Genomic DNA, 16,392 nt, shown 5'->3' with positions numbered 1-16,392 from the left:
TTTTTCTTTAAATGCGGCCAATTTTCGGCGATTTCGTCCTTCAAACGGTCCAATAACGCTATGTAATAGTTGTTGTTGATGGTCCTTCCTTTTTCAAGGTAGCCAATGAAAATTATTCCATGCGCATCCTAAAATGCAGACTGTTGTGTTTTCCCACGCTTTCGACCGGGTTCATCGTGTGAAGTCCACTCGGATGACTGTCGATTGCACTTCGGAGTGAAATGATGGAGCCATATTTCACATATCGACGCAATAACTCGACTTTATTACGCTTGATCATCTTCAAACACTGCTCCTAATCATCAACTCGTCGTTGTTTTTGATCAAAAGTGAGCTCGCGCAGCACCTACTTTGCGCAGAGCTTTCTCATACCCAAATATTTGTGAATGATATGATGTACACGTTCAGTTGATATCTTTTGAAAGCAATATTTTATCAACACGCGAAATTCCTATTTATCCATTTTCAATAACAATAACATTTCGCAATAACAAAAGTTGCTTCACTCAAAATTCTACAATTCACAAACTAATGATCTGACAGCTGTCAAATTTATACACGCATCTTTTGAGGATTAGGGCTATCTAAAAGACATATGGACTTAATTCTAATAGCGCCATCTATGTGCCCAGACGGGGACTTTTCAATTGACCTGTTAATGGCAAATTGTGCTCTGTATGATTTTATTTGCTAAATTATATGTTCCAGCCAAAAAATACTTCTTATTCATCCTCGTTTGATTCCCGGAAAATCCCCTGCACTTTTAAAGGTCGATCCCGTATCGAGAAGATCGTTTGACGACCCGATACATCTAAATCTGAATATTAACAGTCACGAACCGGCGTTTTTTTATTGCTTCATCGTAATTGAACTTTTTCGCCGAGAGATCTTCTCGGAGCGGCCGCGACGTTCTCTCCGTCAGGTGGCTCCACCGACCGTGTGTCCGCGTAACTAATCGGAGTGGGGGAGACCGTCACGGCGAAACGCGAGAGCAAATTTTCCTGGAGCGTCAGTTTACGTACAGCGCTGGTCGAGATAGGGAGCGGCTGGTGGAGACGGTATCAGAGGTCGAGCGTTCGTGACGCCCAAGTTAGTAAAAGTGCGTCGTGCATTTTTTAATCATTCTCTTTTGATTTTCGTCGAGCGGTTTATCGCGTTTACCGTACCGATAGCATTTGTTAATTTGAGCGGAGTTGTGCTGAAAAACAATCGGGACATTTTTCCCCACAAAGACCTTCGCAAAGTGCATCGCCATCAGCGCAAACTGCAGTTTGGCGAAGACCACGTCGTAGCCGTCGGGAAAAAAACAACAGCACGAGTGTCGGGATCAGGATCAGCTGTGTGCAAAGCTCGCGCATGATTATCCCCTCTCCCGGCCCGGTGTGGTGGGGATCAAACAGCTGTGAATAAGATACAAACTCAAAACATCCAACCCAGAGCTGTCAGTTCGGTCAATCTAATCGGTTCGAGATAGTATGCCGAACGTAGTCGGTAACTGACCGCACTTTGGAAGACTGTTAGTTATCAATTTGATTTCATTCGGAGATCAGCCGGACTTCGTGATTCGCTTTATAGTGGGCTGAAACGCTGAACTCTTAGTACGTACTTGTTTTGATTTGGAGTGCGCGTGTTGTGCGGCGGTACCCTTCGTCGCCTGATTTTTCGCTCAAATTTCCTTTTTGGATTTAAGTTTGGTATTATGGTGCCCCAACAGATAGACGCTTCCCGATCGGAGAGTCCGATCAACACCAGCTTACCTCTGTTCGGTTCTCAGTTGGTGGATGAAAATTCAGCAACGCCATATTCGGACGCCACACAGGTAGGTGTTTCGAATAACGTGCTTTTTTTCGCATAAGTGATACGTGTCGAACAAGACGATTCGGATTACGAATTAACGAATATTAACTTCAGGAAAGTAAACGAGTGCACCATTAACGTTAAATTTACGAATTTGTTTCGCGACCAAAAAAAAAAATATATATCAGGGGTAACGACCGTGTTATAAAGTGTTTATTTTTGCACTTCTACATTATTGACCGAAACAATTTCGGTATGCGGATTTTCGACTGCCCATTCCCACACGACTTTCGCAGTTTTGGACTTTGAAAATCGATCAGGATTGAAACTTGTTTATTTTAAAAGTGAGCTGTTTTGATTAGTCCGTTATCCATCATGACTACCTCATAAATAGTATGTGATGAAAACTTAGTATCTTTAAACGAACTTCTATATAGTTATTTAATTTTTAAGAATAAGGACAGGCGATAGTTTGGATAATATCAAATCAATTTATTGTATTTTAAAAGAACTGAACTTGTTGCTATTTCCACTAAATTCATCATCCATCATCATCACCAGCTCATTAATAATAAATGGTGGAAACTTAAAAATACTAACTTCTATATTGGTGTCAAATTTCTTGTGAATAACGTCAGGAAATACTCGCTTCTTGTCTTGAAAATATTCAGAAAGGTATCAAGAAATCGTCGGATGGCTTTTTTCAGTTCGTTCTTTCGCAGCGTTACTGGACAATTTTTGCTGGTTGTTTGGGTAATATCAAATTTAGTGAGTCATGATCTAAAACTTGTTGCTGTCCTGTGAAATCGTTAAATAGGTTTTATTTCCTTGCGTGATGCGGAATACTAGTTGTAGCAGTAGAGTTTTTTTTTAATATGCAATATACTAAATTGTTCCGGATTTTTTATACTGAAGTCTTGGTAGTTCGGTAGTCCGACAAGACAATTTTGGTATTTGTTGCAATGAAATCATTAAATATCCATAGAATTTTTCCCGTGAACAATATCGATTTCAAAGTTCTACCATTAATCTGATATAGTTATATTGGTTTATATTTATTGGTAATTTTCCCGGTTGATATGAATTAGTTTAAATATTCAATGCCAATTCGTGGTTATTCCGTTCGCAAGAGGACGAACTATTCCAATATGTCTTATGGTTTAATTATCTTATATGGCTTAATTATCCTAGAATTTTTCATTATCCCGCTTTTTCCGTTGATAATTTCAATTTGCATTGATTTTGTATCATTCATTAATTATCAGTAATTTTTATTGCTTCTATTGTATATTTTAATAGAACTTATTTTTTTATATCTTGGGCAATTTGTGGGTTTTTATATTCAAATGTAAAAATATATGTTGATTCGTCAAACATTATCGAAGTTTTGCTACTGACATTTCGAAGTTGTATTATCACACGTATTATTGATATTTATTGGTACTTTTGTGAATTTTGATACAACTTATATGGGCTTTTATCATAATTTTTGTGACTTAGGTGAATTCAATACAAGAGATTTATTGGATGTTAGTTTCAATAAATTCATCAAACTATGTCAAAGCTATCCTATTGATAAAAGAAATTTTTTGAAGTTGTATTATTACGCCTAGGTATATCTTTAATTTTTGTCACTTCTTTAGTATACGGCGATAAAATTTTATGGCTTCTACTTCTTTGAATTCACTTTCATTTCATTTGGATATTTTAACGGAATTTCGTTTTTATTTCTAAGAAGGCATAAGTTCAAACAGTTCCGATGTGTTACTTTTTCGTATTTATTATTTTAATTACAGGGTTGTTGATACTACTACCTTTATATACTCTAATTAAACTTATATGCATGTTTTTTTTAATGTTATGGGTTGGTTTAAATATTTCGATATATCAATAATTTCAATTACTTTTTGGGAAGTGAAGTTATTTTAAATTATATATATTTTTCGGATCCGAAATTGTCTTTGATATATTTTGGTCGTAATTAATATAATCTTTGGTAAACTTATTAGAATAATTAAGTAAATTGGTGCTGTATACATTAGCGATAAGCAAATTATTTTGTATTAATCAAATTTATTTTATTCTGAATCTGTTGCGAGGGATCGTATTTCGAAGGACTGAGCGGAGATTATGATAGAGAAAAAAAAGAGTTAACAAGCATGTAACTGTCCCTTGACGACCAGTAAAACAGATCAGCTGTTGTTGCCATGTTGTCAAGGTCTGTGACTCACCCAGACAGTCAGTCTATATTTCGCTTCGACAGCTATTAGCATGCAAAAAACGTTTCGGTAAATGTATATTTTACAATACGGAACTAATACTCTATTCCAACCTTGACTATTCCATTTTCGAGTTTGTTCTATCTCTCTTGAGAGAGGCTGATATCTACATTAATAGCGGTGCCGGTTGCGTTAATGACATGTCGAAATCATCATTGGGATTCATCAGGATATGGATCGGTTTGGACGCGTTGCAGATAACGTTGTATATGTTGATTGAACCACGTATTATTCCACGACTAAACTACGTATTAATGTTTTTAAATAGATAACGCAACTGACAAGAATTTATATTAATATACACGGATAATTATGCATTATTTTGTAGCTATAATTTTATTCCTATTCAGTGCGTAGATATTTTTTAAATGATAATTTGTTAAGTTTTTTACTGTTCTTCTTAGCTTAATACTTCTTTTGCTGTCGTTAATTTTTGCAGAACAACATTGTGTATTTTAAATATCAAATTGAACCATCCTCTGTTTTTTTTTAGTTCAGTTTCGTTTTAGACGATTAGGAGTGATGAATGTGAATGACGATTGTTTTTATTCTTAAGGAAATAAGATTGTTTGTGTTTAGCGGAAGTTTTGAGGAATATTCTCAATAAAAATTGTCACTTCTACCTTTTCATTTAGCTGTTTAATCAAAAGTATTCAAAAACCATAAAACATTGCCCATGAAGCCTATTTTTTCTCTTGTTATACTCGTTTTTGCGTAAAAGATCTGTTGGTCTAAGACCTGACATCTCCGTATATGTAATCAGTTCTACGAACGTATAAGACTGAACAACATTTAAAAAAAAACAGTAAGGCTTGAGCTGGTTCTAACTCTGATTGTTTACCGTATAAGGGTTGCTAACAAACTTTTTTTCTCTCTATCAGCGATCGTTTCAAAGGATTTATTTCGCAATTATCTATTTCCTGATCGAAAAGGAATTTATATAGAAATTGATTTTAAAAATCCGAACGTATTGTCGTCCCGTTGTAAAGGTCATCGCGTTTCCTTTTCAGCGAGGTTCCTATTCCGTCCAGTCCACGTCGGCGACTTATCCTTGGAACACGAAAAAAGAGAAATAAATGGTACCTTGCCGTGTAATTTCATCGTTCTTCCTTCTTGTCGGGTACGTTGCCGTCGAGGTCTCTAAGAATCTGTCGATTTTTCGACGGTGGAGACCGTCTGGGATGCACCTGACGCTTTCAGGGCGAGGGTTTCGATCTACCTGCTCCGAATAAGAGGCCACGGAACTCGTAAAAGTGTTGCCGATGACTCGACGACGTCCCAATAATCATAAACACATGTTTGTTCCTGTTTTTCGACCGCATTATTACAAAATACAATGATGGGATGATTGGGAAATTTAACGGAGTTACTATAAATATACAATCGAACCGCTTGTTTATAAAAAGTGATTCAAATATCTCGTTATTATTTGATTTGGGACAATTCTAGGTATACTGTTCTGATGTTGCATCATGCGGAGGTGAATATCCTTCGAACTTCATTATTTTAAGTATTATTTTGAACAAATTATTCCATTAATTTTGTGTTTTCATATAGCTTTCATTGGCAGTAATAGCATGACAGAATCAGTGACCTTAACCAAAAAAGTAGCTTCTGATTAATTACTTTTACCAATTTCTAATCCACTTTTCATTGTTGGAATTACTTTTATAAATTACAGTATAAAGGGTATATGCAAAATTATTATACGATCATGTTAAATTATTACTGACATTAAATGTATTATATTAAAATACGGTAGTACCTTTATGATCATCAGGACCTTCTTATGAGACAAAATATTGGTAAAAAGTAAGTTCCACATTGTTAAGTTGGTACAAAGTTTGAAGTAATAACATTTTAAATGAAATTAGGCGTGATATTGGAAATAATCACAAATTGCGAAAACACATAAAACTGAGTGAATAACATCGACTGGAAATCAGCATGAATGGAACCTGAACTGATGTGATATTTTTGTTTCTGTACAGTTAGCGTGTTTATGACGTTGATAAATAAAAATAGCACTCGCTCGGTTATGAACGATAAGGCTTTGGCCGAACTTCAACTATCGACAAAATTCTACACAAAAAAAAAAAACGTTTTCCCCGTGTTCAAATCACCGGCAATATAAATCAAACCGTTGGACGTTTGTCAAAACAAGATCAGTCGTCGCGGTCTTCGTATATCCGGACTCCGTCATATTCTCCCGATCTATGACCGCTGGAATGTCATAAACACGGCATTATAATAATTGTACAAGGCCTGTGTCGTTACTTACCTTTGGCTTGGTTGGTCGTGTCATCTTTATGATCGTTTAGATTCCGTACATAAGCGTATTAGCGTGAATTATCATTCAGTATGAATAATAAAAGCCGTTATAAATTCTGCGTTCACATTTTACCCAACAGGTCAACAATATTTCTCAACGCATATTCAGCACGATATTTTAATTGCTAATTGTAACTGAATTATTAATCGACATAATTTTTCTGTTTTAGCAGGAATACGCCTTAATTTATGCAAATAATATTCACTCAAGTTATATACGCAATATTTATCCATATATATTTGTTTATTAATATTATTTATGTATATATATATATATATATATATATATATATATATATATATATATATATATATATATATATATATATATATATTAGGTTACATCAAATCTAGAGATAGAGTTTAATTTTGATTTGGATTGTAGTATCGATGCACCGCCAAGGTTCCTGTTGCTTGGCCACGAGCGGTAGTCAGCTGTTTTTTATTTCAAGGTTGACGTTCGAACGTATGCACATCTGAACTGTAACAAAAATTTCAAGCGGTTTAAAATAGGACGACTGCTCGATGGTTTGATGCAATATTTTCATCATCGTTCGTTAGGAGTCGTTTCACGAATTTAATGGCCACTTGTTTCCGATCATTTTTTTCTCTCTCTTCCTCCGTAACATCTGGAGATCTAGTTGCCTGGTGATTATTTTCTTGGAGATGTATTCTTTTAAATATGCATTTACAAAAATATCTGGGCTTCGTTTAGACTGGTTTTCTGTATTGTAAAATACGGTTTTGTATATAGAACTATTTCAGACGTTATATCATTGACATCTTAGTGACGATAAACATAGCGGTGAACATTGTTTTTTTTATCATTTAAATTATTCTATATTGATCACAGATATATTTCAAAGGTGCAATATAGTGTTAATTTAATTATTCCATCATATCTGTATTAATATTTCTAGAAAAGTTTTATGAATTAAGGAGGTATTCTAGGATACTTTTTAAGAAAAAGTTACAGGCTGGTGAAATGGTGGTCTCAAAACCAATTTATTGTAATCTTCTGAAACAAAATAATCTTAATCTAGAGAAAAAGTCAAACGCTTATAATATTATATATAATTTTTTTACCATTTTTTTAAATAGCATAATTCCAAATTTTCTTGTAGTTTTACATTGTACGACAATAGAATGTGTAGACAACGCTCACAATAAATTTTAAAATAATTCGGTTCTGTAGAATTTGAGATATCATGTCAACAGTTTTGAAAAAAAATTTCTTTAATGTTATGTTTTTAGATGCCGCGTCATCAAGAGAGCTATATCTTCGAAAATATTTTAAATTTTGAAAAATCTTCTTAGGCACATAATGTCTAAGGGTTCAGTTTTGAAAAATACGAAAATATATTTTTACGATTTATATATTTTCTCGTATATTTCTCGATTTCTCTAATAAATAAAGAAAGAAACTATTGAGCTAGTCAAATATTGCATATATATTGCATGCGTAAAGGGTTTAGGAACAAATCCACAATTTCAGCCTATAGGTAAAACCCAGGGTCGGCGAAAACCCTACGTAAAATATTAACGTCGTTAAGAGACAAGAAAATCCGACGCATTTCCAATCAAGCAGCGTTAAAAATTCAATTTTCCACCGCCCTACTTGCCCCCGGTCCTCCTTCTATCAATTCGCCGAGGGTTCGCCAAACCAGCAGTAAGAAGATTTAAAAGTTTGGCCCCTTTTTATTTACGACTTTTTCCGAGTCGGGCTGTATTAACATAAGGGATTTGGTTCTTTGGCAGTTTCCTCTTCCAAATTAACTATAAAAACCCCGGAGAGTAGAACACCGTTCCCATTTTAAAGTTTACTTCTTTGATGAAGCGGCCTCGACCTCCAGAAGGCGACTCGTAAAAAGTGACTCATCATTTTCGTGATTTCGCCGATAGAGGGGATAAGTCCTTTTCCGTTAATATGTATTCTATGGGTAAATATGTAATTTCATTAAAACATTTTAAAAATTTTCTTATTATATTTTAAAGTCTGCTTTATACCAACTTAACTGAGCTTAATTATGGTCAGCTTACCAGCTTAACGTAAGTTCAGAACTATGAATAACTTAGAGATCATCCGGTCGTACCCAGCCTGGTTACTGGCGTGACTGTGATCATTTTCCTTATCGAATTTTACACTCTTGTTCATCACATACATAAATTTACGTGCATGCCACAGCAGGATTCCAAACCGCGACTATCGCAACAGTAGGACTGTCCTGCTTGACCACTGCGTTAAACTAGGCGGTATTTTAAAATTTCAGTATTCATTTATAATTAATTAACACTGCGAATATTGCAAGTTTATGTGATATTTATTGACGTCAAATTGTGAAATATCAAGCAATTATGGATTTATCTAATATTTATCGCTATTAGATAGACAATTCAGTATGATTTATTGTAGTTTTTAATAATTATTGACGACTATGAAAGTAAACTTTGGAGCAAGTCGTTATTATGTCCAATTTTCTGTGGGTAATATAAATTTCATCTGAACCGAATACCAGCAGAAGATTTCTCTAAAGAGATAGCAATAATGTTATAACTAAAATAGCATCGCCTAAACATTTATATCTAGAGGAAAAATGCTAGTGCTTCCAATGGTGAAGAGAATACATTTCTCGAGCTTTTGCCTAATATTTTTAAGCTGCTTAGGAGCTAGTCTGTCATTCATAATGTTATGAATACACTCATTACTTGGTCTTTCAAATATTCTGGTTACTTTTTGTACATAATTGTTGAGTCTGCAAAGCATTATTCATGATGTACCGTTATTTTACGAATTTAGTTCTTATCCCATTTATATTATCCCATTACAACATTAAACTAGATTAAAATTCACTGGTCTTCAATCAATCCTTAGTACGATGGTGGAATAATGTCCCATCTGACGCGTCCGACTCTGAACCACAATAGTCTGATTTTTTTTTAAATATCTTGTTAAGCTTAAAGCTTTATTACAATTGATTGGTTTCTATAAAAAAAGGCCCATATAAAAGGATTTAGTTTTTTCTTTAGTCAGGGGATCTCCAAGCTCGTTCTGTTTTATATATATCCAGTTTCTGGTTAACGAACAAGCGTTAGAATTGTATACGTAATTTTTTTCAACGATCGATATTTATCGGTACTAGTGCTTTTCATCTGATGTTAGGTGGCAGGAGTTTCTTCGTTTTCGGTTGCAACTGATGTAAATAAATACGAACCATACTGAGCTTATAATTTAAAATATTAAGTGGACTTAAATAGATATTTAATGGCCTTAATTTGTTTCTAGTTAATCTACAGGAACAAACATCGTTACGATGCCCTATCGTGAAAAAAAAGTTTAACGTTCTCAATGAAGACCGACGAATTTCGTTATCTGATAATAAGTATTATACGTGGTGATAATAAAATGTATTTATAACTAAGTTACATCAGACGTGGCGTAAATCACGTTTAAAGAGTATCGAATTTAAGATTCTTGTTAGTACAGTTTAGCAGTATCAATCAGGATTCAGCAGTCAAGTGTCTGATTTCAATTAAACAGTGATAATATTCAGGATTTGGCTATAAAATATCAAGTAATAGTATATTGTTGTTTGGTACAGTTTTACAACAAAAATGATGGTGTTCAAAAAGTTACTGGAATAGTTTTTTATAGACTATTTTCAATTCAACTGCATTATCGCATACAGAGTTACCACATAGGTACCAAACCAGTTTGTATGGACGATTTAGTACCGATGTCAAAGTACTGAAACGGCTATATGGAGCTGAGTTCCTTTTTTATCAACGCATTGGTATGCTTAATTGGCTGGTTTTTTTCTCTTCACAACGTTCACTTCTTCGCGCACAATACTCGGGAGGTTATTATTTATAAAATGCCTCGGGTATAGAGATGAGAATAGCGATTAATTCCTTTTGATAAATTGATGCGCCCGTATGATTTATGCGTTTAAGAGGATTAAGGTTGCGATCTTCATTCCGACTGCCCAAGATTAAATACGGATTTTTTTCTCGGACTAATTATTCACTGGTTCAATTATTCGTTTCAGTGGTTGATTATTTACGGATCTGTAATGTTCCAGTAATATATTTTGCTGTTGGGTCCTTTTTAGGCAGCTAAAATCAATTTTGCACTTTAGAAGAAGATTTAAATCTTTAGTTTATTTTTCTATAGTTTCGATTTACTTCTTTGTTTTGGTACTAATACATTGTGAGTACTAATTTCGTTTGTTCATACATAATAGTTGACATCTAATATCAGGAACCTGATTAAGTCAGGGCAAACATATTTTAAATTGTTTAAATTAGTTTTTAACCTTTTTTGTCATCAATATTAAGATATTCGCGATTTATTATAGTGTTTCATCATTTTCAATGTTCTAACCAGGTATTCATCGCCGAATATAATAAGAAAAATGTTGTGAAAATGATTTTCTATGATGGAGAATGTTTGATTTTGATTCTACCTGATTTTTTCGTCGCAATCATCACCGAACTGACCGATTATGTAAAAACGATGCGTAAAAACTGACGGTGTCTATCGTTGCACCCAACTATTGAGCAAACAAGTTATTACTGTCGATTTGCAAGCACCCGCGCATTATTAATCGCTATTTCGGCAACCATCTAGAAAATCCGTAAAAAATGAATTCAACGGGGATTATTTAATCCGTCAGTTACACAAAACTTATTATGACATCCAGTGAAACAATACTGCCGACAAATGCGATCGTAATTAACACATAACCGACTAATTAGTACCGCCATGGAATTGGTAATTGTTAGTTCGACTCGTGTTCTTTTTTCTCCTTCTTCTTCGAAAAAATTAATATTTATTTAGTTTGAATTCGAAACTGTATATGGGTCAAGGTACACATAGTCTTCATTTAACAATCAACATGCGAATAAGTTCAACCAATCGCATCAACGATCATTTTAATTATATTCAATTTAAATTAACTCTTATAAGTATCGAAAATCATTCAAGAATTGTTAATTCTTAATAAGATATGGTGCAATTGTTTTAGGCTTTTCTTATTAATATATGGTCAATAAAATAAACAAGCCTATTTAACTACTATATTTAAAGTTCATATACAATAATATGAAATTTAATATGACTTTATATTTCTCTGTCCAATCTTTTTTAATACTCTGAAGTATTGCACTGTAAAACTGTTAAATATCATCAGTATTATAGCAGCAACTTCTAATTTAAAAAAATACTGCTTTTTTACTAAACAACAAAAATACTATATCGCTATCAATTAAAAATAAACGGATATAAAGTAATAAATATTTACCTACAGTCACTAATCTTCATTAGAATAAGTCTCTGGTGATTAGTTGTGTAATGTTATGAGTCAAGTCAAACGTAAATGTCACGATAAATTGGCATGACCGGTATATTTAAAAAATACACTCGCGCACAAAGTGGAAGCAAATAAAAAGAATCAACACAGAGTATTTTCGGGTTGTGATCGCATAATTATTAAATGATAAATATGAGCGTAAGGTTGTTAAATATGATCTTTACTGTATCGGTATACCATAAAATATTAATTAGCTTTATTAGTATTGATGACCTTCGACACGAAAAATAGCTTCTATCGACGTGGTTGGAATGAAGGAATTACTAAAACCTCTCTGCGTGTGTATGTAATTGAACTACTCTCAAACGGTCGAACCGATTTTGATGAAATTTTCGGTGTGTGTCTATGTGGATTGGATAATGGTTTAGATTTAAAACCAAATACGGTAGATGGCGCTGCAATAGAGTTCTAGGATATCCCAACAAAATAACCTATTGGATGTTATTGTGATCGTCTTATAGTATTTTTTTTACTGTGGAAATAAATTATTCCATCCAAACCAAAACTCAATATTCGGACACGATGTTAGTTTTACTACTAAAATATTGAGGTAATATTAGTAAGGCTTTGGGGTCTCCTAACTTTTTGAGATTTGTTATTTAGAGAGATCGATTTTTGGGACTGGAAAAACTATTTTTTAAAATTTTTTAAACTTTTTTAATTATCAGTTATTCAATATAATCTATCAATAATCGTTAATTTCCATGAGTTAGTGTCTCCAAACTGTTACCGAGCCACTGTTTAGCTTTAACAATACTTTCTAAATTATCAGAGCAATGGTTAATCAACGAGCTGAATTCGTTCTTATCTATGTTTTTGGGAACAACAGTAGGTGTATCACTAAAACCAACTTAGATTTGAAACTAATAGTTGCTTTTACACGAACTTTTGATATGTCATGTTTAGTCAAGATTAGTATTGCTTAATTGAGTTTAGGGAGACTTATTGAGTGATATCTTATCATTAAACACTTTTTACAAAGACGCATAGAATCTTTTCGGATTTTAATCTTAATTAGTTGTTTTCGTCAGCACGATTGGGTGTTATTAAATGTAGTAGTGTTTAACCGGAACGATGTTTACCGAAATATCGACATCTTAGCGCTTTAATTTTCTAATTAAACCCAGCAAAACTTGGCAAGCATCTACTACGAAACCGTCGGAACACTGGCGGCGCGCTATTCCGTGAAGCGTTCGAATTCCGAATATTTCCCAAAAGCTTACTGACGCAAATTCCCATCGAAAATAAACCGTTCCCGGTGCAGTTCAGTTTTTTTTCTCGCTCCCGCGATGAATCATCGGCGACGGTAACCTCCTCCAACCCTACCTTCTCTCCTCTCCGCCCTCTACCCTCGATGAAAAACCTAAAGATGCAATAATAGTGTTCGGGGTCATAAATTAGAGTTATCCGAGACGTTTCTTTCATTTTTGCATTAGTTGGCCATGCTCGCCGGTTACGCTCGTTTGTCCGTGCCCACCCCGAAAAACAAACGCGAACCTTCGAAGAACGAACGTCGTTTGTTCGGTCGCTTTATTTTTCTTTAAATCTGACGACAACAAATGATGTCGTTTGTGAAATTAATGAAGCGCCGTTGGTAATGGCGTTAAAAGAAATATGGGCGGCACGAGCCATAACCGACACTGCCGCTCGGTGCTTTCGATGGCGGCGGGGAGAAAAAACGGTACGGATTAAAAAGGATGCGCATAGTTAATCTGTCATTCGGGGCGCGCATCCGTTTCTATTAATTGGGAATCTTTTTCCCGCTCTCCGATTTATCGCCTTTTTTGAGGAGGTTATGTCCATTCTCCCAGATTTGAGCTTCATCGAGGGTGGTCTTGTCACGTTTAAAATATATGTGCTTGTTCAGTAACTACCCCGATCAGCTAACGATTTTTTGACCAAACGATTAGTAAAACTTCTTTCATTTTTTGGTTAACGCTATCAAAACAAAATTCCCCAATTAGTTCATGACATTGTCCAATATTTCGTCTTAGAACAGTGAAACAATTTTGGTAAATCAGTGTGGAAGCATAAACTACACGAACTTGTACGAGGATCACTATTTATATTTCGGGAATTGGCAACACTGTTGTCATGTCTGTCCATCTGACGGTTCCATCGTAAAGTTTGACATTTTTAACTATACACGTACTCAGAACATTTTCTATTTAGTTGAAAGTTTCGTCTCGGCAAAAATATGGAACCGAATCGTCGACATTTTCGAGCGATGATTTCTGAGTTTCGACGTGGATTATCGCAAGAGTGCATCAGTCAACTTAATTTGACTTTTGGTGATGAAGCTCCTTCAAAAACCACCATGTATCGCTGGTTTAGTGAATTCAATCGTGGTCGTAGTTTGCTGTCCAACGAGTTTCATGAAGGTCGTCGAAAATCGACTGTTGTGCCAGAAAACATCGATGCTGTTTGCGAAATGATTAAGCAAGATCGTCATGTCACCTATTGTGAGATTGAAGCATCCCTAAGCATTAGTTCCACAATAAATATATGCGATTTTACATTAACACTTAGACGTTTATAAAATCGTGACAGGTGACAAATCATGGATATATTTGTATGAGCCCGAAAGTAAGCAGCAGTCGACTGTATACGTTCCAAGGTGAACCAAATCCAACAAAAGTTCTTCGCGCACGAACCACTGCAAAGAAAATGGTGGCCTGTTTCCTCGGGAAAACTGGTCATATTGCAACAGTGTCTCTAAAGGATCGTAGAATAGTAAATTCTGATTGGTACACAACCATTGGTTTGCCAGAAGTCTTCGGTGAAATAAGGAAAACAAACAAGAGACGCCGGATTGTTCTTAGTCATGACAATGCGAACACTCAAAACATCGAATTGTTGGGTTATCCGCCGTACAGCCCTGATTTGGCACCCAATGACTTGTTTTTGTTCCCATCGGTGAAGAATAAACTGCGTGGTCAACGATTTTCGTCGCCCGAAATAGCTATTCAAGCGTTCAAAATTAATGTTTTGAAGATACGGATTCATTCGGAATGGAATAAATGCTTTGAAAATTGGTTTAAGCGGATGCAAAATTGTGTCGATCATCGCGGCGAGTACTTTGAAAAACAATAAAAATATATTCGCAGCTTAACTATTCGTTTTTTTCCTATTCTCGAAATATAAATAGTGACCCTCGTATAATGTATAAGTGTCACTTTGAACTTTAACTTAAGTAGTCTAATTTAATTTTAATTTATGACACACATCTGATATATTTATCCCACCTTACGTTTTGATGCTTGTATTAGGAATGCCGAAAAAATATCGCTTTTTGCTCGATATATCGATACATTTGGGTTTTAGGTGCTAAGTAAAATATCGATATGAAAAACTTAGGGTTTTCGAAGGAGATTATCGAACTTTTGTTTAGGGACTTCTTGCACCCGGCCATCAAGTGTATATTATTATGAATATTACTTAATTTACTAACTTAATATCTTTCTAATTTAATGTTAAAAAATCACTTTCCATCAATTCGAATCATTAATTCATCAACATTCCTGAACCTTCATCATCAGAATTGTATTAAACCATTCTAATAACATGATAGAATTGTTATTGCGAAAATAAGTTCAGTTTAATGCGAATAAATACAGCAATGAAATTGATTTTAATTGATTTGCGATACGTAATATTAAAAGGCTTTTTGCGATTGAAGTGCGTTTTGAAATAATAAAAGTTCAATGTGGTAACGAATGAATCAATTGTTCCGAAAGGTCAGTTTTACTGCACGGAGAAAGTATACGGTGACTCATGCTGGTTTTTTAATGAAGCAAGATGTATGGTGTATTAATAATATTCGATTGTATTTTATGCTGTTCGTTATCCATATTCATTTTGACGTTGACGACTGAAAATCGGCGGTCTGTTGTCGAAAGTGGCCCCCTTTCCTATGCTCTGGGATTTCATTCAATCGCCAAGATCTAACTTGTTTCTGAATCTGGATGCCGAAAAAATATCGATATTAAAAACGTAGGGTTTTCGAAGGAGAGTATCGAACTTAACTTGATCAACATTTTCAGAATTATCTGAATCCGACAATTTTTTTTGCGAAATATTAAAATACTTGTTTTAATCAAACATATAAAATAAACAAAGTAGAACATTTTTCGCTAGTAAAAAACTATATTCAAATATTAAGGTTCTTAGTGGGCGATATGTATCGATTTTTAAGTTTAGACACGGATCAAAAATAATTCATTCTCTTTGAAAACCTTATTTGTCGATCGACATATCAGCCATTTTGTATTCCTTAAATATATATGACAGTTCTAGCTCTGACAATGGATAGCATTTTTGCCCCTAAAATAATATATAATAAGACACTTATTTTTTTGTTTTTTTGTTTATAATTAGGGCTATTTAATATGTTATTCATTGTGATTTTTCTCTAACTTTAAATATGTTTGGGCCTTAAAATCAATATCATGAAAATTAACTTTGTCAATACTTTGGCAATCTTATATAATAGTTTTGGATTACTGGTCGTTCCTCGTAGTTTTTATGGTATGGGGAAATCAGTTTAATATGTTTTAGACACATGCATTGTGCAGAGGAAAAGTCCCAATATATTATTCCCTCTAGTTAAAGATATT

The 16,392-nt window shown here is 34.3% G+C and overlaps 1 protein-coding gene across 1 annotated transcript in view; it reads left to right on the top strand.

Annotated features, from left to right (window-relative positions):
• The first annotated feature begins 1,010 nt into the window (after positions 1-1,010).
• LOC143200741 (uncharacterized) overlaps positions 1,011-16,392 on the top strand; it is a 29,194-nt gene continuing 13,812 nt past the window's right edge. Inside the window, exon 1 of the mRNA XM_076411340.1 lies at positions 1,011-1,819. Within this exon, the coding sequence (XP_076267455.1) occupies positions 1,700-1,819 (120 nt within the window). The 5' untranslated portion in view covers positions 1,011-1,699. The remainder of the gene's footprint in view (positions 1,820-16,392) is intronic.

Source organism: Rhynchophorus ferrugineus, unplaced genomic scaffold (assembly GCF_030347505.1).
Source record: "Rhynchophorus ferrugineus isolate W39M unplaced genomic scaffold, kcgeb_rfMv2 rfM8, whole genome shotgun sequence".
NCBI classification, from domain to species: domain Eukaryota; kingdom Metazoa; phylum Arthropoda; class Insecta; order Coleoptera; family Curculionidae; genus Rhynchophorus; species Rhynchophorus ferrugineus.
The sequence above is the reverse complement of the archived record's forward strand: the minus strand, read 5'-3'. Positions and strand labels throughout refer to the sequence as shown.